The sequence below is a fragment of the Hirundo rustica genome, chromosome 3, assembly GCF_015227805.2.
Source record: "Hirundo rustica isolate bHirRus1 chromosome 3, bHirRus1.pri.v3, whole genome shotgun sequence".
Lineage (NCBI taxonomy): Eukaryota > Metazoa > Chordata > Aves > Passeriformes > Hirundinidae > Hirundo > Hirundo rustica.
Window position 1 is genome coordinate 90807121 of NC_053452.1, and position 25367 is coordinate 90832487.

Here is a 25367-nt window from a genome sequence, read left to right on the forward strand (position 1 = left end):
TGCCTGCCCTGTGGTCAGATGTGAGGTACCTAGCTTTCACACTGACACCAAAATCAGTCTTAAACTAGAAAACTCCACTGAACTGGGCTTTTGACCTCCAGCAGGTACTGATGAGAAAGGTGTCTTTCAAAGAAGAAAATAGTGTTGCTTATCCAAATGGACTTAAATTTAAATTACATTCAGCTTCTCCAAGCCACGTCTTGAAATGCAGGAGCCCTGTTGATCCTTAGACATTATAGGTGATAAAATCAACAAGAAGAATGTTGCTTTTAATTTCAACAAGGGATGTTTTCAGGTTTTATAGCTGATCTGATTTTCACTCCTGTGTTGACTGCAAATATATCCATCAATTTCCCTCAAGGTCAAAATTGAGACACAGCCTTTTTCAGTTGGCAAGATGACTACAATTTAAAAGCTGAAGTCTGGCTTTTAATTACCAGTGATGCAACACTTAATGTTTATTTCCATACTAATAATTGAGTATTTTTTCAACAATGCTTGTAATTCAGTTCTCTAAGTGTCCTTCCTCCATTTTATCAATCTGAGCTCAGATTCTGGGCTTCCCAGATGTTCAAGGCGATGCTCAGGAGTTTACCAGTCACTTTACTGACACATCTCAAAGTATTTTACTAAGGGAATAAATGCTGCTGGCCTAAATGACTTAGTTCCTTTTCAGTATTAAAATATTAATGCTAAATAGGCAAGTCACTATTCAGTAGACCTCATTGAGATCTGTGTTCTTGACTGGCTACTGGTATGTAAAGAAATCCTGAAATCAGGAGGAGTTTTATTTTTTTATATTTCTAGAGGGATACATTTGAGAAATCAACATCATAGTTAAGTCAATATCTTTTCCTTTTTAGATACATTAACAGACGGAGAGTCAGATAGAGATTTTACATCAATGAACTTTCAGCTGTGATTTTGCTAATCTACTTTAGCCTCAAATAGAGTTCTTCGGATTCACAATGATGGGATTCAGAGGTGTCAAATATTTTCATGAGCCTGATTTAGATGTTTCTTATGATAATATTTGAATAGAGAAAATCACCAGTGACAAAAATAGTTTCCTTTCAAAGCATATCCCCTTCAGTGTGCAATTTGCTACAATCAGGAAGTAGATTTTTGTGTATTTATTTCCTTTCAAATTTTAGTATCTTTAGCTTTTAGAATTGAGTTTTATGAGCTTACACAAAAGACATCTTATTAAACTGAAAAAATGGAAATAATTAATGAAAATTAATTTTGAAATTTGAAATAATATTTATTGATTTTGTGTGTGTGTGTTTGTGTGTGTGTGTGTGTGTATACATTTTAACACTAGACCCTAGTCTTGGCTAGGGGGAAAAATCAACGCAACCCTCTGTCTCATGGGTTTTCTGTTTCAAAACCCAACTAAATATTGTTACAAAGCACTGACTGCATCTGAATCATGAAGATTTTCTTTTAACCTGGATTCCTGAGTCATTGACTATTGCAATCACATCTAAATCGATGTCTTTATTTTCTCCAGTGCATTAACAGAACAAGGACAATGCCAATGAGGAGATAATACTGGCATTAGTAGTGGTTCTACTCTCCAGTCATAACAACCCTGTTCAGAGCTACAGGCTGGGGAGCAGAGTGGCTGGAAAGATGCCTGGTGGAAAAGGACCTGGGAGTGCTGGAGAACAGCATCTGGACATGAGCCAGCAGACAGCCTGTGCCAAGGTGGACTGTCAGGAATAGTGTGGCCAGCAGGATCAAGGAAATGATTGTCCCCTCGTACTCGGCACTGCTGAGGCCACACCTGGAGTGCTGGGACCAGTTCTGGGCCCCTCACTGTGAGAAAGACATTGAGGGGCTGCAGTGAGTGCAGGGAAGGGCAACGGAGCTGGGGAAGGGTCTGGAGCACAAGTCCTGTGAGGAGCTGAGGTAGCTGGGAGCATTTAGGCAGGAGAAAAGTAAGCTCAGGAGGCACATTACTGTTCTCTACAGCTGCCTGAATGGAGCCAGATATGTGCTGGTTTCTCCTCCCAGGCAGCCAGCAACAGGACAAGAGGAAATGGCCTCAAGCTGTGCCAGGGGATATTCAGATTGGACATTAGGAAGAAATTATTCACTGAAGGGGCTGTCAAGCACTGGAATGTACTGCCCAGGGGAGCAGTGGAGTCACCATCTCAGGTGGTGTTCAAGGAATGACTGGACGTGGCATTTAGTGCTATGGTTTAATTGACATTGTGGTGTTTAGTCAGAGGTTGAAGTCAGTGATCTTGGAGGTCTTTTCCAACCTCAGTGATTCTATGAAGGTGAGAATAACCTTCTACTGATTTTTTTAGTATTCAGAGTCTAAGAGTTAGCTGGCATCTTCTCTGAATGGATGGTAAAAATATGCTTCTCCTTTTCTACTACAGCAAGCACTGACATGTCCTCTTTGTTATTTAGCTGTGAACAGTCTTTCCTTCAGTACTTCTAAAACTGACATAGTGGCCTTTTCAGCTTGCTAAGACCTGATATAAATTTCAAAGAATTCAGTTTTAAAATTCCTGTTAACATTGTTGCTCTTTAAAAGAAAGAAGGTCTGAGACATAACTAGATTTTAATGTTATCTAGGGCAAGGTATTATTATAGCATAAACTAGGTAAAGGTGAATTTGTAAAGTGCTGAAACAGTGCTTAAAAGGAAGTAGCAACTATTTTCATTCCACTTCCCTACTTTCACTTTCTGAAATGGAATTGATTATGATATATCGCAATCTATATTTCATACAATAAAAGCATCCCCATATGAAATTGTAATGAAATAAAAAGAAAGCTGAAAATTATAACAATAAAAATAAAACATAAAAAACCCCTATGTCAATTAATAGTAGAAGAGTAATACAAATTGACTTGATATGGAGAATTTAAAATTCAAATAGTCAAAAGAGCTAAAATCACACCAAATTCTTTTCAGTTCTGAATATGGAGCTAAAAGGATTCTGAACTTAGTGAGAAAATCTAAGGAATAAAAGTAAAATGTATTCATTCAAAAAACCAGCAGCAACACAAGATTTTGGGTATGTCAGTCAGATATTCACTGCAGTTTATATTGTGCCTCCACATCTATGGCCAGAGAAAAATCTCTTCAAAGAATTTTTTTCTTTTAGCAGGTAGTCTGCCTGTCACTCTTTGTCTAATGTAATTGTTACAACAGGAATCAGAAATTACATTTTCTGTTACGTTGTTGGACACCATGAGTAGACTGCCCAGCAGCTGGAGCAGTCATGGCCCATGCTGATCCATAAATTTTGGGAATCGAGCCCTAGGCATGCTTGAGAAGGTAGTTGAACTTTGCTTTCGGTGTCTCCGTCACAGTGCTTACAGTAGAAGAGGGATTATTAGATGTGAACTTCTACTTGTATGTGATAAATGAAAATCAGTACTGTTCTCATTCGCAGTCCATCAATATTTTTAATCCTTTTTTGTCCTTAATTTGTTGACAGCCTGCACCAGGAAAGGTCAGAATCACTCTCCTGAGAAAAACAGTCTTGGAATCAACAGAGCTATTGGCCTTTTTTACCTTTTCTTTTGCTTCTTCTGTCTTTTTAATCCTTGGCAAGCATTAAAAAATTAGCATAGAGTTATCATTGTGGTTTCAGTGTGTCAACTTTACCTGATTCTGTACCTTTAACGCACTTATGTCAATTAATGGATCAAAGACCCAGTCAGTTTTTTGAGTTTTCAACCATGAATGATAGGCAGGTAAAGACTAAGCTAGGCTAAAGCCATTACAAGTGCATGGTAGAAAGAGTGTAGCATTTAATAGGGGAAACTATTATAATTCCTTTGTCTTTCTTCTTGTTGCAGTCTGAGGTCACAAGACATCCCTGTTTGCATGACAGCTAGGCCACACCAGAGCCTTGGAATATGTCATACACAGTAATAAGATTTTTATTCTCTGTTTAATAGGGATTTTGTAACTATGATCTATATCTGTATCACTTCTATCACCTTAAAAAATATACGCAAATTTGATCTGGTGTGCAGGACAAAGGCTTGCAGAGTAAGTTGTATGAGTTGCTGTGAAAGTCACAATCTAAGATCTGTACAGACTTTCTGAGTGGATTTTAATGCCATAAAATTCCATCAGACTTAAAAGATTTAATCCAGGCAGCTCATCTGTCACCACCAATAGACACTTGCTTTAGAAGGCTTTCAGTTTAGGATATTAGTAGTCATATTTAACATTCTTGATCCACTACAGTCAAAGGCAACCAGTATAACAATTTCCTGGACCTTATTTGTGAAGGCAAGGATATATATGAGATTTGTATGAAGATTTGGGTGTCCTCACTGGTTGCCACGCTGTCTGCTGATCAGTGTATATCTGTCTGTGTCAGGGTTGCATTGACTTTGAATCTTTATATTTGAGTAATTTTTAAAAGAAAATGGAAGGCTATAACACAGATGTTGGAGAACACTGAGAGTACTGAGTTGTGAGAATGCATCTCACTGGTACAGTGGGATATATTTAGTCATATGGGATGAAGCAGAGATGTCTGACACAAAGATCTATTAGGCTGTCACACAGTATCCCAAGAGAAATGGTGGAATCCCTACTCCTGGCAATATTTAGCATTTGATTAGAGAAAGCACTAAAAAATGTGCTGAAAGGAGCAATCACATTTGACTAGAGTTTCTAATAGATGATCTGTTCTTTTCCATCCCCACTTTTTTCTAATTGCATGCTCAAATTTGAGGGAATAACATTTAAAGACCGCCTTTAAATATCTCAATAAGTATTAACTACTCTTTACTGTTTTGCTCATTATTATATTCACAAATGAGAAGTCCCATTACATTCTGTGTGTTTTCTTTTAATTATACCTGGCCTCTATGAATAATTCCTTACAAGATTGTGTTAATTGAGTTCACTCTTCTTACATATTTTTTTAAATCCAAGAATAAAAGCCTGCAGTACCTTTAATCCTTGCTAAAATGTATTTCCCAATCAGACAATGTCTGTTAGAAAAATTAAGTATTGCTCCTAAGAAGGTGCTGTGAGTAGGTACTTTGGATTTTACTCCTTTACAGTACACAGGATCAAGAAGAATTTTTAGGAACATTTTTGTTCAAATGTGATTAGCAGCAGGACTGCTGCATTCAGTGCAAGGAATACTTGTATAACAAGCTCAATCATTGTCATAAGCAGAAAAAACAATGAGTTCATCTCTTCTGCAACTATTACTAAATTAATATTTCGTTTCTTTAGTGACTGATTTTCTTAACTTTTAAATACTAATTATTTTGTACATAGTAAATTTCACTGCATCAGCACATAAAAACTGAGTACAAACTTAGTTTAATCAATTCAAATGTGTGTGTGTGTGTGCGTGTATCTAACACATTCAGGTTACAGTTTAAAAAATATAATCAAAGGTTATCATGGTACTGGTAAAATACTGTTTAGCTGAGTGACTTGAACCAATGATAAATAAGAGGTACCATTGTTATCTCTTCTATATAATCCTGTATGGTCTTTATAAGGTAAGAAGATTGAATGGAAGAGTTAAAATGTTTATGTACGGACTCAAAAATTCTGCAAAATGCATAAATCACATACAGAAGACAATTTAAAATTCATTGTCCAAAATTATTTTTAGAAATACTTTTCTCTAAAATTGGATTTCAGAAAATATGTAATTAACTCAAATTTGGAATTTGATTAAGCAAGAGCTATAATTTATGAAAAAGGCATATGGTGTCTTCCTATACATTAGGATATAGAGAGTCCAACATTAAGAATGCCTGAACACTCATCTAGACCAGCTTCAGGATTTATAAATAAATTAATCTTTATTTGCCTTGGGTTTTGAGCACTTGAAGATCTGTTAACTGTTGTGTATTACTAATTCATGGAATCCTTAATGGTTAAATATATTTAAATAGAGGCTAAAAGTGGATCAAAAACAATAGGATTGCACAAAGAATTAACCTATGTATTTTCTTTTCTTGACATAAAAAATATAAGGCTACTTTTGAGGAGCTTTTTTTTCTTCAATGCTGCAGTAAAATTGTATTGCTGTTAATCATCATGATTCCTACAAGTCTTTTCTTTAGAGAATTCTGTAAATTTGGAGACATGTGGGCAGCTTATAAAATTTGAGGATGTATTTGCTACTGTCTTGCATCTGGCCAACTTGTATTTAAATAGCCTAGTTCCAGCATTAATAATACATCAAAGTGAAATCTGGTTTAAAATTAAATGTTGTTTAAGGTCCTGTTAAGCACCTGTGAAAGCATTTCTGCTCCTTGCTAGTACCACAGCATTTACTTGAGCATTTAAAAGCTCTAAGATGGACCATCCAGTTTTCAAGGGTGGAAAATAAAAAGTAAAATTTCTTGGAATTCCCAGCCATTCAAGGCCTGGAATATAATTTCCTAGATTATTATAGAGTTTATTTACATATAAGACCTTGTGTCTAGCAAGTCAAAGCACAGTGAGATGCTTTAAATCATCAATAAGTTACTAAACTTGGGCAGAAGAGTTGTCACTTTTTAGTAGATACTTGTAATTATTTCTATATCTCTGATTCACTAAATATTACTGTTCCATGGACAGAGGCAGCTCCATCCACTGCTCTCTCTCTACAGCTATGGGAGCATCAGGATGCCCATGAGGAGATTTTGTAAATAGGAATATTAAATTTGATAAAGATATTAAAACCAATCATGGGTGTATTGCAGATCATCCTCCCTTGGCAGCCAAAGGCTGCTTTCTACTCACTTTCATCTCAGTTCACATGAAAAAGAAATCTTTCATTTAAATGACATTTATGTGATAGAATGTCACCAGTGCAACTTGCTACTGTAATATATTATCACCCAAGTACTATGTAAAGCAGTACACGTCATCAGTAAAAATACCAATTAAAAAACCCTTTCTTCAGGAATCTCAGACTCATAGATAAATCCCAAAATGCATCTTACTGCAGATACACAAAGAATATAATTTTGGATGATTTTTCATCTCCACTTGCTACTAAAATGGGTCATTTTATTGAGAAAGATATTTCTGCAAGACATTTCTGTGGGTTGTCACACTGGTTAGGATGCCATTCCATAGGGAGAGGCAATATGAAAAGCATCACAAGTAAATGGGAGAGGAGAGGGTTTCAGAGTCAATGACAGCAAAGTTAGGAGAAAGTGCAAGTAGTTAAATGGATGTAAGCAGCAGTTGATTGTACTGAGCTTTGACACATGGATTAGAAGTTTAATCTGGCTTCATGAGCATAAAGAAAGCAAACAGAAGGATTTGGAGAAGGGTGTCAATCAGATGAATGCTGGAGTATAGTAATTGCAGCAGCAAATTGTGCTGTACTCTAGTCTTGCAAATATGAAATGAGTAAGAAAAGTCTCTTTTCTATTATATTTTTGTTTACGCTTTCATTCTGTTCTGATTTTCAGTACACCAAAATGTATTTTCAGTGTTACTCATTCATTTTGCATTTAGTTGAAAAAAAACACAAAAAAATAGGAAAGAAAAGAAATTAAGCCTACATTTAGGAGAATACACAGCAATTTTTGGAAGTATTTGAGATTCTGTTTTACTGTGGCTGTTTGGGCATTGCATATCTGCTTTTGTGTCCTCTGCACTGTCTTTATCTGGGTAGTAAACAGTAAATGAGTTTCACTCTTTCTTACTGCCATAATTGTTCCACATGAGATTTATTTAAACCATTGAAATATGAGGACATAAATGTTCTCTGCTTTGAAATTGTAAAATATCCATGACTGTGATTATACTGAAACTTTAATTATATTTCTTTAATTATTATTATTGAACTGAAACTTTAATTATATTTTAATGTAATTTTTTTCCTCTCTTTATGTTTTACCATTCCTTTATGAAGGTGTTTCCTATTGCTGGGGTGAAGAAGAGTGATCTTGTCACGTGTATTGAGACTGTTGAGACAATGTCATTGGCTCTAATGAGCTTGTCTACTCTGGGTTGTCTCAGCACTGATGACTCCTGTTCACACGTTGCATTTATAAAGTCCCTAACACAGAGATCTGATTTTTCAATTGATTGGTATTCCCATTTTAATTTTAGCATTACTTTTTTTTATTATTACTACTAATTAAAATTTTAATGGATATAGTGCCACTCTACTTATTTTTTAGTTCAGCTTCAAAATGCTTGAATGCTTGTTAAATCTTCCAGTGCAGGGGAGATATAGATGATAGATAGATAGATAGATAGATAGATAGATAGATAGATAGATGGATAGATAGATAGAGGCTTACTTCCTAGGTACTTTAATGAGATTCATGCTCTACCTAAAGATTTTCAACACTGAGCAATCCAAATATAAAGCACTTACTATTTTTACTTCTCTTTGTAGTTGTTAAAATAAAATTGCTATTTTTCTCAGTTAATAAAATGAATACACTGAGATGTGTTCCTCTACATCTACTTAGAGCTACCCCTCACCTTAGAATCATAGAATCACCGAATGGTTGAGGTTGGAAGGGACCTGCATCATGTAGTTCCAAACTCCCTGCCATGGGCAGGGGTTCCTCCCGCTAGATCAGGTTGCTCAAAGCCCCATCCAGTAGGCACTTGAATATGTCCCGTGATGAGGCATCCACAACTTCTCCAGGAAACTCGAGCCTTAGCAACTTCATAGTAGGCCATTCTCCCTTGACCTGTCACATATCCTTGCAGAAAGATCCCCTCCAGCTTTTTTGTGGGCCCCTTTAAGGTACTGGAAGCTTCTCTAAGGTCTTCCCAGACCCTTCTCCAGGGTGTAAAACCCCAGCTCTTTCAGCCTGCCTTCATAGAAGGAGGGCTCCAGCCTTCTGATCATCTTGGTGGCCCCTCTCCAGACTCACTCCGACAGGTCCATGTCCTCCTTATGTTGAGAGCCCCAGAACTGGATGCAGTGCTCCAGATGAGGTATTACAGGGATGGAAGGGTGGGGCAGAATCCCCTCTGTCACCCTGCTGGCCACACTGCTTTTGAAGCAGACCAGGATGTGTGTGGCTTTCTGACTCCAAGCACACATTGCCAGCTTGAGCTTCTCATCAACCAGCACCTCCAAATTCTTTCCCTTAGGACTGCTCTCAATATGACCAATAAATTCCTTCAAATTGTGAGCTAGCTTGCTTACCTTAAGATCAGTTACCTAAATCTAACACATCCATCCTGGGCTTCCTTCATAGTAATTGGAAAGAAAGTTCTCATTTAAAGAGCAATTCAACTTGTTTTCAGATGTGTGTCAATAGTGTGAATTATCCTCTAAAAATATTTTATCTCTACCCTGTGAGTCTTATGGGTGCCTAGTGCTAGTTTAGGGGTAGACAACTGGCTTTTAGCTTTCTAAGCTAGGGTCATGTGGCTGTGTGAGAAAGCATGGATGTGGCCCAGTCACAGCAGAAAAGAGAGTGAGACAGCAACATAGAAGAAAGGTGAAGAAAATACTGAAAATTGTACTAAGGTCCTTTAACTGCTTTTATTTGAGAGTTACAACTAGAGGTGGATATTTATAACTTCACCTTCTATGAGGCACAGGACTAAGTTTTGTGTACTGCTGGATGCAGCTAATGAGAAAGGCTATTCTGATTCTCTGACTGCAGGTATTTTTCATGTTCACGTCTTTGCCAACTAAAATACTGAGTTGCATAACTCACTTTATTTTGACTTACTGCTTGTGGTTTTGTTTTTTTCTTTTTTAAAGTCTAGCCATTTTGCAGTTTGCTACTCCAGAAAGAGTTGGGCTATTTTCTATAAAAAGCAATTTAGTTTCAACTCTCTTACAATGTTATCGTGTATTACGAGGACATGCATAAAATATTGTGAATAGGGCAGTTTTCATTAGAAGTATTAGATTTATTTTCCTTCTTAGTTTCACAGAGTTGAAACCTACCATTTTTCAGAGCATGCTGTGAAAATTCTATTTTCTAAGGCTATTCAGAGAAGAGGTGATTTAAACTTGATACATTTGAGTACAGGCTGTTATTGTTTGAAACAGGGTCTTAACACTAAGAAGGAAATTCACATTTAAAGTGATCAGAATGTGTTATATTATGATACCTTGTACCTAATGATACTTAAAATTTTGTTTGTATTTCTAATATCTTTTTCAGCAAAAATATCTTTTTCTGAAAATAGAACAGGATTTGAGAAAATCTAAATAAATAAAAAAGTTCTTCTCAAGAGTCTCTTGAGTGTTGAAACAAAATGGTACTTAACTTTTTCTCTAGTAGTGGAATATAACCCTTTTTTCAATTATGTCTCTTTTTGCTTCTACACCCCTTTTTCTGCTGACTATAATTTTCATTATCAGTAGTAGAGTAGGGAGTATTTCCTCCTGAAGTGAGTTGCAAATGCTAATTTCAGATACTGTTCTGAGATTCTCCCAAGAGTTTTTCCAGTCTTCCCTTTTGTGGGGAGAGACTGGTAAATACTTATATAAAATCACTTTCAAATCCATCTTTTTTTTATTGACCTCTATTTAAAATTTTTACTTAACTCATCAGTTGTTTTGTTGTTATTTTTCAACTTTAAATACAAAAACTCCCTAAAATGATCCATAATTGATAATAAACATTCTTAGTGCCACTGCAGCTTCAAGTGTGTCTTTCTGTTCTTTTATCTCACGTCCAATATGTATCACTGTAGGACCAGAGCAAATCCTAGTCATTGGAAGACCCATTGTCCTTTCTCTTGACACCAAGTAAAGCACTTTTGTTGGGGTTTTTATATTTTTGAATGTTGTTTTATTAAGAAATATCTGAGATGAAGGTAGCCTGGCATGAAAACCTAGCCTAGAAATGGCTATCAGTTTGACTTGGAATATTTCTAATAATTCCCCATTGCATATTTCTCACTTCATTGTAGTCGGCTTTTTCTTTTGAGTGGTGGTGGCAGTTACTATGGGACAAAAAGACTTCTACACAGAAAAAGTTTGGTTTGTTGGTTGATTTTTATGTAAGCATTAATAGACCTAGAAAGTGCATGAAGTGCTGACTAGTGCTGAGCAAAAAATTATACTGCATTTGGGGAGGGAATTCTGGGTTCTGATCTCTGGATTTATACAGAACTGCTTTTGGAGCACCATCCTCATCACACACAGAGCAGAATATGTGAATTTGGACACCCTCAGACTCACAACTTCTGATCTCAACAGGGTCTAGGTGGGAGCTGGGTGCTTCATCTCTCAAAGTCCCTGTCCAAGAAATATTTTCAAACATTAAAATTGTAGGTTCTGGGTATCTGAAGGTTAAAGAGGAGAAAACTGCTCAGTGAGTTTAAGACATTTCAAGGATGTGAAAGGAGCTATTTTGGGTCCCAGTTCTAGATACCTAAGGGTGTGGTGGGTGTCTGGGTACAATACATTGTATTGAACTTTCAATAAATGCTGGTATGTTACTTAAACAAGGAGTTAGCCTATAGGATTAGAAGATAATTTTCATACAGATTGGCACAAATAAAAGTACACTATCCAGAAAATAATTTTTGCTTATTAAAGGTACACTGTGCTTTTTTACATTGATTTCCAGCCATTGCAGTTGAACCATTTGCACTGTATTGACCTGCTCTGAGCCTTGAGGGAGGCTGTTGGAGTCTGTAACGTGAACCCACAGAGGTGTCAAATATTAACAAGTGTTCTCTGCCCTGCTGATGCCGTACGTTGATCCTCCTCAGGCATCAAGAAGTGGAGAGAGCTAATTTGTAATTGTTGCCTTTCCTGTTCTCTCAGATGGTTGAGTAAGCAGGTTGAAATGTCTGTCCTCTAGCTATTTGACGTTATATAGGAACTCCCATCACCCTCATCTTCCCAATAGCAGGATCCCACCCAGTAGCATACTAAACAATGTGACTAACATCTGTCTCCTGGGGTGCATTGTTTCTCTCATCTTATCCCCAGAAGCAAGATTGTGTATTTAGCTATATAGTGTTTAATATATCACTGTCATCTGCGGGGATATGGTTTTAGCTGTACTTTTTGCTATGAGTTAATACTAACACAGACAAGTCAAAACAGTGCACTACCACCCAAAATGGAAGATGATGAGGTTTGTGTGAACTTCAGGTTCTGGGACAGGTCATTCCCAGTTCAAAAATGGACACTCCCTTCTGCCCAGAAAGGCTTTACCTTATTACAGAGGACACATGACATTCATGGAGAGTCCTGTCCTTCCTTCAGGACACAGAGAACCACAGGGTTGAAACGTCCCACCTGATATCCACGCTTACCCTCACTGCTGGGTAACCCCGAGGAACAGGCAAATATAGTATGCTTGACCTAAGAAAACATAACTGAATGCTTCCTCCATAGAATGTTTTCTTGAATTTAGGAATTCCAGGGAAGTTTTGTTCAATATTTCTAGGGAGTTTAATTAGCAGGAATAATGGAATACCAAACTAACTGTACTTTGGGTGGTCATGATAATATACTAGAGTGATTGTTTACTGGACTGCTGTTATTTTGGAGCTGCCTCGTGCTGCTTTTTGCATAGCTTGTGGGGGGGAAATTTTCCTTTTGCTGTAATTAATATCGAGTCAAAGTTTTTTTAAGTCCACTCTTTCCTTTAGCATTTCCCTTAACAGCAAGATTTAATTTTGACAACAAAGTGTTTCATTGCAATTTAACTACCAATACTGGCTCCCTAAAATAATAGAGAAATAAAGAGTTTCCATACAGCATTTCTTACCTACTCTGTTGTCCTGATATATGAAAAGAGCATATCAAAACTCATCCCTTGGATTATATCTTTATTTATTCATTGTGTGGTTTCTGAGCATTCTTTGGTTCAGAGACAGCTACAATGGGTCACAATTGCCCATGGCTCCCTGAGTGGAAAATTCAGGCATTAGATGAGCTGAACCTGCTTCTGAAGTCAGTTGTGTCTCTGTCTTAGCCAAACTGAGCGTCTGTCTGATCTCTTCAGTGAGAACCTTTAAGTCAGGTGGGAAAACCCTGTACTAAAGTGTTGGTTAATTTGTAATAGAAAAGCGTGCCATTAAAAAGAGTAGGATGCTCAGTGAAAGTAAAGGGGCTTGCTCTGCATTATTTATAAAAGTCATATGCCGTTACTTGCTTGACAAATAGTTTCTCATAGGTTGCTATGTTTTGTTTTGTTGTTTTGCATTTTTTTAATAGACTGAATATTAAGATTTTATCACAACACCATTCGTAATAGTCTAGAACAATAAAAACCATTGACCTGTCATTTGTTCATTTCACCTGTAGGTATCTGTGGAACTATTTATGTAACAAACTACTCAGAAATGGCTGGTTTTATTATCATTCATCAGTATTCTGCACAGATCCCATTGAAGCACTGTGGTTTGGACAATGCACCACAGTTTATCAGTGAATAAGCTGAGTTCTTAAATGAATGACTGATTTCTTTATTCTTGCAATATACAGGTTGTTTTTCATGATTCACAATTCTCTTCAGTCAGCTGCGTGTTTCAGATTATCGTGGGCAAACATGACACGCACGTGTTGATGCAATTTGTTTTTACAGCCAGATAATATGCTTTGATTCATCACTCTTCTAAGCTGTGGCGTTCTGTTTTCCCCTTAGGGATACGATGATGGATATGGGGGTGAATATGATGATCCAAGCTATGAAGCATATGATAACAGTTATGCCACCCAAACCCAAAGGTAAGCATTTGTGCCTTTACATTATTTCTCCGAAGTACACTTTTTTATCTTAGTGTTTCATGTAAATTTCCTGGTTTAATGTACACATTAAATTTTACAGAATCTCAGAGTACTTTAGAAAGCTATCAAAAAGTAATAATGACAGAGTTTATATACAGATATTCAGATGAAGCAAAAATGTAAGCAGCTATGCTTTTAAAATAAGTGCAAATTAGGTGTATTTTTTTTAACAACCGATTACATAATTTTCTTATTTGATGTTATTCTGAACTTGTTTGTGCCCTTTTTTTCCCTTTTTTGGTGATAAGTTGTGAGGGGCATCTTATACTTACGGCTTTTACAATGTTTTGGGAAAAGCATAATGAAATGTAAAAAATATATCTTATAATAACCTATTTCTTGTTGGCATCCACCCTCAGGGTAAATTATAGAAGGGAGTTACATGACAGAAGTAAGGCTGAAACTATCTGTTTTCAACCAGTTATTTTCTAAGCAACTTTCAGAATTGATTAGTTTGGAAATTTATTTTTTGTTCTTATGATGTGGAATAGTAGAAAAAAGCTACATTCACATCTCACATTGATTTGTGTCAAAAAGGCAACAAAAATTATCTATTTTTTATATGCATACACCTCACACACTCATCTATTAATATGACAAAACCTGAGCTGCAGGTTTATTAAATATGGAATGGCATCTTTTTCACATTTAAGGATAAAAAGGTCCTTCAGCCAGTTATTCAGAAAGTGCTCTTATGCTTTGCTAAAAGTACCTGTAAGGTTGTAGAAAGGCAAATGAAATTTTAACAAGAAAATACACAAATTTTAACTGAGTTAGTGTGGTTCTCACTGAGCCATAAAGTGATGTATATGTATAGAGTTGTACAGTCCCAAGGCCAGATGACCTTAAACTTGCTTTTTCATTTAGCTATTTTTTCACTGAATGCTTTGCCGATGTAAATGCCTGTCCAAATTATGTTCAGCTCCAGAACTGATGTAGTGAGTGATCCTTCAGTGGATAAAAAAATACTTTATAAGTATTTTTATATTTGGTGAAGTATATTTAAAAGGATTTGTCACACCTAAATGTGAACCCCATCAAGTGTACTTTAACAGTTTCAAGTAATTACATTACTGGCTGTACCCATCATGTCATTGTGTAGGTAGGTATTCTTCTTGTCAAATATATGTCAATGTTTTTTAAAAAAATGCAGCTCATCTTTTGCTACAAGAGTGAATTTTCACAGGAGATACTGCTTCTGATGTAAAAACAATAATTAGTTGGAAATCTCTTGCTATGACATTGCTTTATATCATCTGAATTAACCTGTAATTTCTTTGCAAGTTGATGTCCCAGGCAACTAAATGACAAATATATCAACTTCATGAGGAGTGTATTACAATGCAGCTAGAACTAGTAGTGATAATTTGATATAAGGAAGAAAATTTATAGTCACGTAATTTAGTCAATTAAATAGCTATTAAGTTCAGTCATCAGATACGTTTTCTAATAATTTGAGCTACCGCCAGGATACCTCATCTGTTTAAAATCTGCAACTAAAACATTTCCTTTTGAAATATATGACAAGACGTCGTCATACTTACCTGTGTTGAGTGGCACTTAATGCCTCAAGTAGCCTATTGATTTCAAAGAGAGCACTTTCAGAGCTACATGCTTCTCATTTCAAAGATTTAAAGAACAAATGGACCATTAAATATACAGTTTTTATTTTTGCACCTTATTGACCATTTATCTGCATAGAAATGCCTGCTTACTAAGCAAAATTTAAAATAATACTACAATACAATGAAATAGTATGCTCAAAATATTTGGTTAGATGCATATTTCAAAATGTTTTCTCCAAGTCTCAGATCTTGTCTAATAGTATACTCCAGTCTCATATGAGACATATCATGTGCACACCTAACAAAGAAGATAAGTAGTACTTATTAAGTACTGCTCCAAAGTACTTATCTTATCCAGTCTGTCATTTAAAATAAAAAAAATAACAAAAACTTGCCAACAATGTCTATGCTCAGCCAGAAAATTATCATTGCTTCCCTCTGCTGGGATTGACTGAAATTCTAAAGCATGAGATAAGAAGAAATTGTAGTTAGTGGCTTAATGGAGAGTACCAAGATTTCTGTTCATGTTAAGGGTAGAGTTTCCCATTGCTTTCTATGGCTTATTAGGGAATGAATGTGGAAATTCTTAGAGATGGTACATACTTTTGTCTGTCTAACTTGCTGGGCATGTTGACCAAGCCTTATTCTTTCTCTTCATTGCTTCAAAAAGAAGAACATGTTGGGATGGAGGGTCATGAACAGACCGGTTGGATGGTCTGAGCTCAGGCTGACTTCAGTGTGCTTTAGAGCAGAGCTTGTAGTAAGTCATGCCTTGCTCCCCTGCTCACCCCATGCACATGCATGGAGTGAAGATAGAGTTTGGGCAGCCTGCCACCACCATGCCTGTTAACCCAGCCTTTGTCTTCCATACCTTGTATTTACTTCCCATTTGCCAGAGTCTTTTTGCCCATATATACTTCATTTACGGGCTTTAGTCCTTTTTTGTCCAAGAGGTCTGATTAAGAATTTTGCAAACTAAGCTCTGACAACAGCAGAGAAAATGAGCACAGTATCAATATGCACGGTGCTACAACATAGGATTATGATTCAGTTGAAGGAGCACAACAATCCCCAAGACCATTTAGATTCAGCTGTGCTTCAGTGCACAATTATCTAAAAATTTGTACTAAAAGTCAGGGATGGTGTTTCAGGTCCAACAGTACACTTGGTATAGATCCTTCTCTAATGGTCTTTAATTAACTTCTTCAGATAGAAAGCTCTGTCCTTCATGACCTCAGTCTGATTTTTAGGCTGAAATTAGGGGGATGGGGTCACCTGTGGGAGACGTCATGACAAAGTCTCAGAATCAGGCTGGAATGAAACCCACAGTAAGTCTGCATGCCTGAACAATCTAAGAGGCGTCTCAGGAACACTTTGAAATGGAGCAAAGAAGCAACTTGAAGAAAGAGAAAAGCAGGACTCTCACTATGGTAAGTGCCACCTGTACCTTACTGAGTTGGGGAGGCTTATTTTAGAAACAAGATAATTATGGTTTATGACAGTCTATATTGCATGGAGATATGTCTTGCTTTAAATAGCAGAAGATGTATTTGTAAAGCCACTTTTTTCCTCCTTATATCCCTGTCCCCTAATGACGACTCAGAACACAAGGTGGAACCTTAGGACAAAATTAAATGAACTGTCTGTCCTTCCCACCTGTCCTGGGGTGACTTTATGATGCTTGTATCCCCATTTGTGTGTTCTGTTTCTGCTGGATATTAAGTTCTACATCTTTAAGACTGGTTCTGAGAGCAAATCAGGGGAAAGAAGAAGCACGGAGTTTATTTGCAGGAACTGCATTCACCCCTCCACATTCTGCTCCTGGACTGTGTTATCTGCAGCACGGACAGCAGGAGAGAGTTCTCCTTTGCTTTGAGTCAATTTTAGCTAGCTGAGGCAGAGAAGTTCCCTGGACTGTTTTCTTTTTTTCTTTTTCTTGGGTCTGTTTAAACCTGTTTTGGACTGAAAACCCAGAGAAAGACCTGGAGCTCATGCCTGCAGCCCACTGGGGCCCAGGACAGCATTTTCCAGCACCAGAGTGACTGATAAGAGACTGAGCAAGCCGAGCTAACCCAAGCAAGGACTTTCTTAATTTTGCCATCTCTCTTCACAGAAGTGAGCGGTTGTTTGATATTATTCATTCTTTTTGTTCTTGTGGCCACTTTGCTTGTTGAACAGTTTTTTCCACTTTTCTCTAAGGAAATTTTTCTGGGACCAGTTGGGAGAGGGGCCGCTTGAATTTGCTTTCTAGAGGTACTCCATTTGGAGGTTTCCTCCCAAATTTGTCCTAAACCAGGACACCAACTGAGTCTGTAAGCATTATTTGCAGGATTCTGTGAAAGACTACACATTTTCTGGGGACATTTAGAAACTCTACTCATTTTAGAAATTTTTTCATACAGATTTCAAAATACAGTGTTTAAGGTAATTACAATGAATGCTTTGTCCAATGCCAAAAAGAACAACAACCATATCAGTGGGCAGGAGAAAACACCACATCTGACATACTTCCCATGGGCAATATTACACTGTAATTTGAATTTCTCGATGAAAGCTCATTTTCCTCTCTCTTCCCCTCCCTTCCATATAATGGAAGATGGATCTCGTTAATAAGAATATCTGCCTGTCCAGACCCACCAGTAGTTGTTAAGTTCATAGGCTACTCTCAGGGTACTGGAAAGTAAGGCAGAGGACATTCAAAACCTCTCTGCCACCTAGATTTACCTCCCAAACCTCTAGTCTGACAACTTTATTTAAAAATATAGACATAAAATGCAAAATGGTAGAAGTGTTAATTTCCAACTCAGCTATAACAGAAAATGTAGGAGAATCCTGTTAGCTTTCAAAATGTAATACACTTTTTGATTTTCTTACCAGGAACTTCTAAGTCTGTTGAACTATCCCCACTGTTCAGGATTCATGGACTGAGTTCACTAGATCACCAGAAGAAAAGGATGCAAAGTTTTGTGGGGAGATGTAGAAGATCAGCCTCTGGTTACTCAGAGGTTGTTAGGCATCAGACTGTCTCGCATGCAAAGTGTGGCCAGATGCCTCAGCCAAGACCAACAAAATAATTTGGTGGAAATGGATCATTTGCTGATGAATCGTGATGGCCAACAGAGCCATCTTCAGCTTGGCTACCACATCTGCAGTCATCTCCACTGGCATTTGTGTCTCTGCCAGCACCAACAGTTTCAATTCAAAGATACTATGTCTTACAGCCAAAAGAGATACCAAGGAAACCCGGGGCTGACTGACCAGTCATGGGATGAACCAGGAAGGGCATATTCTCTTTAATCCACTTGTTCCCAACTTACCCAGCCGTGTGTAGTGTAAACAGTGGTGCCTAACAAGGAAGAACAAAGGAAGCCAATGATTCTGAAATTTGAGTTTGATATTATTTCCCTGTTCCACAGTGCATGAGCACTCATCCATTGTTCCATTTTGGTTTTTGTGAACATGTCGATGTTATATGGGCAATGGCTTTCAGGTCTGGTTGCTGGGCTTTTTATTCTGCCTTTTTTCTGTATGGCTTTCGTTAAAAACATAGTTCAGCAGAAAAATGAGTTGCCGAGTGTGCTGTCTAAAGAAAGAAGAGCTTATGACTCCCACCTTAGGCTGTAAATAGACTTGTAAATATCAGGAAACCCATAACTTACTGACAAGAAGAATAAATAATTCAGTGATAAAAGACAGATGAAAATAGTGCACAACATTGCTGTTACAGATTCCATCCCACAGCAGTACAGGTTTTGTGATGGTATGTTGTCGTCCTTGCTGTGACTGCAAGGTGACATAGGTAAAAAGCATTTCTCATGCCTGCCTGCACCCAGCCTCACTAATAATAATAACAGTAACCCAATTTTAGGACCTAGAAGCAACTCTTGGTGAAATACTTACTGCTAATCCTGCAAACAATTTATGTAATGCTTTAGGCAGCAGTCCTCTGGACAGACATTTCATGCTGGTATGCCAGTCATTTTGGCCTAAGAACTTCTTTTTGATCTGTCAAACTCACACTTCATTCTGCATCTGCTGAGCAAATAATCAAACTTCTGTTTCTGATACAGAATTGCATATTATAGGCCATGTCATCTACAAATTCCCCCTCTAAGATGTCAATGATAGTACAGAATCTAAGCTTTAACATAAAGAAAGATGGCATTAATATATCTGGAATAAATTTTAAGTTCATGCAAGATTGGAAGATTGACAAACATTGTGTTAGATAATTGCTAAAATGGAATTATCTTAGAGGACTGAAGAAGAAAAGGTGCAGTAACAGAGAAATTCAAATTGACTGATATCTTTAATCTCCCTGAATTGTGTTTCATTCAAAAAGTACAATAATATCTAAAGCTGCGCTGTTATGTGCAAAGTCCAATTTTACATGTTTTTCAATACTAGTAACAGAAGTAAAAGGGCAAAAATGCTGCCTGTGTCCACTATGCTGCTATGGAAAATAGATACTATGACCATATCAATGTAATTTTATCCCAGTAGCTATTTGTTTGTAGCAATATCTATCCATTCAGCCTCTAATAGGTGCTACATCCTTCTAATTACTCATACCCAGAGGAAATGTCAAGAGCATATTCAGCCACTGAAGTTGAATATATGACAGGTTATTGACTTTGAAAAGAAACTGTTTTTCCTGGTTATTGTTTCTGTTGCAAAGGTTGTTATCTACTCCAAAGCTTGTGTTCATAGCTTCTTTTTTTTCTGCAGTGTGGGCTGCTAGTACAGAAGCTTTAGTGATCACTTACATATTTCTGATCTGATACGCACGACTACAACATGGACCACAGTTCAGTCCATGTCACTTATGTGGCTTACAGTACAATCACATCAGTGCAAAGCCATGCTGCAAAATGATTTAGGAAGAGTGTTTTATCCAGTTGTATCTGCAAGAATTATTTGCATGAGCAGGATATATTTGTCTGAGCTCTAATTCATTCTACTTATCCTTGCTTGACGTCCAGATATCAAGGTACTGTATGTGCATCTGTTTCCAAAGATTATATTCTCAAAGCAGTGGTGCAAGTGAAATAACAGACTAGTACACTTGTAAAAACAGTAGTATAAGGTTCACCTGGGTGTACATGTTTCTTGGTGAACTCTATTCAGAAGCCCCAGTGTTTTCAACTACATGCTTTGTGAAAGTTCCAGCAGATTAGTTGTGAACTATCCATAGTTAAATGAAAGAATTTTGTCCTCAGTTTAAATACAATGGATAGACAAGCCTACAAATAATCATTAATTGAATTAGTACATTATCACATAGTTAAATGTTTTGGTGATAAAATCAGATGTTTTTACACTTCTATCTCACTATCAAAATATTACTACGTAGTAAAGTACATAGACACATAAATATAGTCAGGCTGCAATTGATAGAATAGTTACACTTATTCTCTGCAAACTTAGATATTCATTATTATTTTCTCTACTACACACTCTTTCACTTTTTAAGCACTGTACATTGTATTTATATTTTGCCATATTTCATTTTGGCTATGTGCTTATATCTGCCTGTCCGTAAATAAAGATTTCCCTGTATTTTATTTCCAATCTGTTGAAATCAATCAAGGCAGGAAGCCTAGAATATGACATTTTATATCTCTTCACAGCAATCTACTTATGGCATTCATCATCAGAAACTGTTTTCAAATGCCACTTCTCATTTATTTCATTTGATTTGATGAGCAAAGTGGAATCAAATTTCACTACTCTGAACTAGAGAAAAGTTTTTCCTCTAAAACTGTCTAGGATTCCTAAAATGCTACATCATTCTCTTTGCAAATACTATGTCTGCAGACATTTGGTATTATATTCTGAAATAGTTAGTCACAATTCTGTATCTCTGAGAAAATTACAGGGGAATGTAGAATACATAAATAGAAATTGCCATGTGAAATTAAATGGCAGATTGGTTTCTATTGCATATTTTGCAAAAAGTTCAGAACCTGAAGTCATCTTGAAATTATGTTGGCTCTCCAATCCTATGCTTGTATGACTTTACTGCCTTCATTGTTTATAATAGTTTTAAATTCATATTTTCAGAAGCATAAAATTAAACCTGCAAAAATGCTGGAGACAGTTCAATCTAGTTTAACTTCAGGCATGTTGAAAGGTACTAAATAAATCCAGGAGTATGGAAATGGAGATATTATCCTCTGTTAAAAATACTGGATACAATCAAAATTGAGCTTTCAGGAAAGGGGGGGACTTTATCCACTAAAATGTTTACCGTATTATTCCATTAGTTCTAAAGAAGTATTGAGTAAAGGATTGTATTTTTGATTTAGGACTGAATCCTATAAGATCCTAAATTCAAAAGATTTGTCATCTTACCTATGGATACAATGCTCTATTAAGTAAAAATGTTCCAGTAGGTTTCCGATTCCTAGAAGGATTGTTTATTCCCACATTTCCACGATGAGATATTATTTTGTAAAAATTTCATATATTGTAATTCATATGAATGCAGATCTTGCATATCTCTCTTCCAGGCAGAAGTATACTGCTTTGTGTAAACGGCTTTTCTTTCATGGCCAACTGTGTGTTAAATCCTGCTGCCTCCCTCCTTCATGTAGGAGGGAGAAGATTTATAAACAGTCTTATGTAAAACAACTGCAGTGACATTAGACTGGATCCTATTCGCACAGGAACTGAATATTTGACTGTACCAGTTATTGATGTTGGAAGTTAGAAACACCAAAGATTACTGAACAGAAATTATTTAGGGGAGGAAGGAGATATTTTTATATAGACCAAGAGTTCAAAGGATCCATTTGAGGATGTGAAAAAGAGACTTGTATAAAATATTGAATCCCACCTCTAAAATATTCAATCCCATTTTTAGGGATCCTTGTGAGCTATCCTGGGTGTTAGCTTAACTGAAGAATCTTGTAACCCTGACTGGGATATATCTCTAAGGAGTGATAAAGGTTCGTTTATCTGTACCTATGTGTAGATGCTGATTGCAGACTGTCAGATCTCTAGTTTGAATCCGTTCATGTATTTCAGAAAAAAAAGCCTAATTATTATCTAATGGCACTGTTATAATTCCAGTGATTTATCAAAAACATCTCAATTGGCCAGCTCTTTCCCAAACATTTCCTGATAAAATATTCTTATATTATACTAACATATGCTCTACCAGTTAAAAAATACCATTAGGAAAGAAAAAAACAAATGTTTTAATAGGAAAATATAAACTGTTAAATCTAAATTAATAGATGTTACTCAAAGACTTTCCGTTTCTTAGGACCTTTTAGGATAGACTACAGAACACATTTCTGTACAGATTCACTCATTAGCAAGGTACAAAGAGGATGAACTCTTTCTTGTACCTTTCTGTTTTGGCTTTGGAGAGCCCATTGTGTGTCTGCAACCACACTTGAGAATAAAATCTTAGGTGCATCCTTCACCAAAAAACAAAACTGAAGAACAAAAAGAGAGAAAGGATGAACAAAACAAAAAAACCACACACAACCAAGGAGCACAAAGGAACAAGAAGTACTTCTATTCTTCAGTTCTTGCAGTGTTCTGCTGTCTTGTATTACTGCAGCTGTAAGAGCAGCCAGGAAGCCAGATGGTGATGTTGATAACCCAGGGTCTCTTGCCAGCAGCTTCCTGCATGTGTGGGAAGAGATTGCTCAAAGGCTAGTGCGGTCTGTTCATTAATGTCATGTTTCCCTGTACCTAACCCAGGTGACCTCTGAGTTGTGAACATCACGCTTCCCTTGGATAGCTTGTTGACCTAAGAGTAAGGCCTTTGTGGCTTCAGTCTTAACACTTTTGTTTGTGGTCCTCAGCCTAAACCACTTTAAAGCACTATTCTCTACAGGCTTTTGAGTAAAAAGCTGTGTGGCTTCCCATGGGTGTTGACACAAACTGGAATCATTTTTTGCACTAATATAAATTTGAAAACATCTCAGTTAATGAGAGGTTAAAAGTCTTTGTTGGCTTTAACGGTTGCCATTTAGATACAGTCTCTGTACTTGAGCCTTTGTCATAGCACAAGAGCCCTAGATAATACAGTTTGGAAGGCACTTAAGGATCCTTATCTCTCAAAAACAAGCATCTTGTGCTGGTTTGGGTTTTGGGGTTTTTTTGGAAACTGATCCAGCTTTATCAGCCTGAAGAGAACAGATCACAGTTTATGGAAACTTTGATTTCAAATCTTTAAAATTAACATGTTCAAAAATATAAACCAAAATGAAAAGTTAAAAAAATTAAGCATAAATAGGTAAAGGTTATGAACATTTCCAGTATATGTATTATTAATCCCCTTGGTCATAGAATAGAAATTAGGACAGGGTCATACATCTGTGTTGTAAGTATTCCTTATAGAGAAAAATTACATCAGAGTTTCTTATATACAAACCAAATTAAACTGCTTGTAAGATACATGCCCCTGTGTATATCAATGTTTTCATGAGTGCTACCTGTAGAAGGTTACTAAAGCGTAAGACGTAGTACATCAAGACCTCTATGTTTCAGAAATCTGGTGTTATAGTGCAAGTAAAATATGAGCAGTTGGTAATGAGTTAATCCTATCTGCTTTATAAAATGTGTTGCATCCTGCTTTCAGGTGGGTGCATGTACTTTAAGTAAATTACATTTCGTGTTGCTTGCAAGTAATGAATGCTAATGATAGATAATGGTGTTTTGTTTCCAATTAGCACTGCCAAGAGAGTCAGTGGTTTCTAAAGCTCATGATCACTATATTTTCCAGGAACAGTCTGAGAACTATAAAATTACATAAACAAGTATTATTTATGCTGAATGAATTTGCTGATTGCTTCCTTCTCAGCTGGTCATAATGCAAATGGAACTACATCTCTCTGTAGTTCGGTAATTTAAAAAAAGAGAACCTCATGTTTGTAAAACCATAATCTCTTGTACGTTTTTTATAAATATTGCCCATTGTTTACTTGACTGTAAAACAGAGGAAAATGTCTACGACTAAATGCATATAATAGATTATAGTGAATATTCAGAGAGATTTAAAATAAAGCAGATGAATGGATAAGCAGTCTGCCCCACAAAATATGAGTTTAAGTCTGGTATTTATAGTAAGAAATAAGTTTTACTCACTTACATATTCTTCAAAACACTTTTCAATATGAGTTGGCAAGGAATTTGAAATGCCATTTTGGCTCAAATCTATGAAAAAGATGTTATATTCAGGGAAATAAAGTTGGATGACTTAGATGACAATTGTATTGTGCTATGAATAACGTGTTTTCAGAAGTGTGTTAAGTATTGTGCTAGCAGACATCAAATATGTGACATGTAACAAATTACTTCCTTTTTTTCATTGTAATACAGTTTGTTTCTTATTTTATGATGGTTAGTGTATTTACTTAGTATTCTGTTCATAGTGTATTTCAGTTCAAAATGTTCACTGCAGGATTTTTATCTCACATCCTTATTATCTCTATGATTGTGTGTTTCTCAAATAAAAACGTACCACACCAATAACGTAGCAATGAATCTTTTACCTGCTCTTGCAAGTCTGGTGTTCTGCTGGATGCTATGTTGAGGGCTCAAGGCCCTCATCAGTGATCACTGAAAGCAGGACTGCTGTTGATAAGTTACCGGGATTTGCACTGGCCTTCTTTTAAAGCCAACATTTGGGTGCAGCTGCTTTGGTTTGCAAAAACGTATCAGGAAGAAATATTAGCATCTTATCTGCTGGCAGAAGATAGGAGTTCTTGTGTTTCTTTTCTTTTAACACCACTCACTAGTCCAACACCCTCCTTCCTTACCCAGGAAAGCAGGCAGTATGCCAAAATGAAGCTTCTAAAATTAGTTTTTCATAGGGCTGTCTGCCAGGGCTGGGTGGTATGTCATGTGTCTGTTCTGAACAGTCCAAGTCATTTCTTACATCTAAGCCATGAGCTCTGTAGCTATGACTAGGTAAATGATTAAACCCTGGTGCTGCAGTGCTTTACTTCACCCTACATAATCCTGTAATTTTATTTATTTGGCTACTAAAATAATTGCAAAACAGTACAGAATGAAGATTGTGTTCTACAAATAAAAGATGTGTTATTCCTGTTTGTTTCTTGCACCATTTCAATAGGAGG

The 25367-nt window shown here is 36.6% G+C and overlaps 1 protein-coding gene across 3 annotated transcripts in view; it reads left to right on the plus strand.

Moving 5' to 3' along the window:
* The window catches only part of KHDRBS2 (KH RNA binding domain containing, signal transduction associated 2), a 336050-nt gene that overhangs the window by 262112 nt on the left and 48571 nt on the right, over positions 1-25367 (plus strand). For all 3 annotated transcript variants that reach the window (XR_005700299.2, XR_005700300.2, XM_040060662.2), the window contains exon 7: positions 13560-13642. Coding sequence is in view for 1 of the 3 variants with exons in the window: in XM_040060662.2 (XP_039916596.1) it covers positions 13560-13642 (83 nt within the window). In the remaining 2 variants the exon portion in view is untranslated. The remainder of the gene's footprint in view (positions 1-13559; positions 13643-25367) is intronic.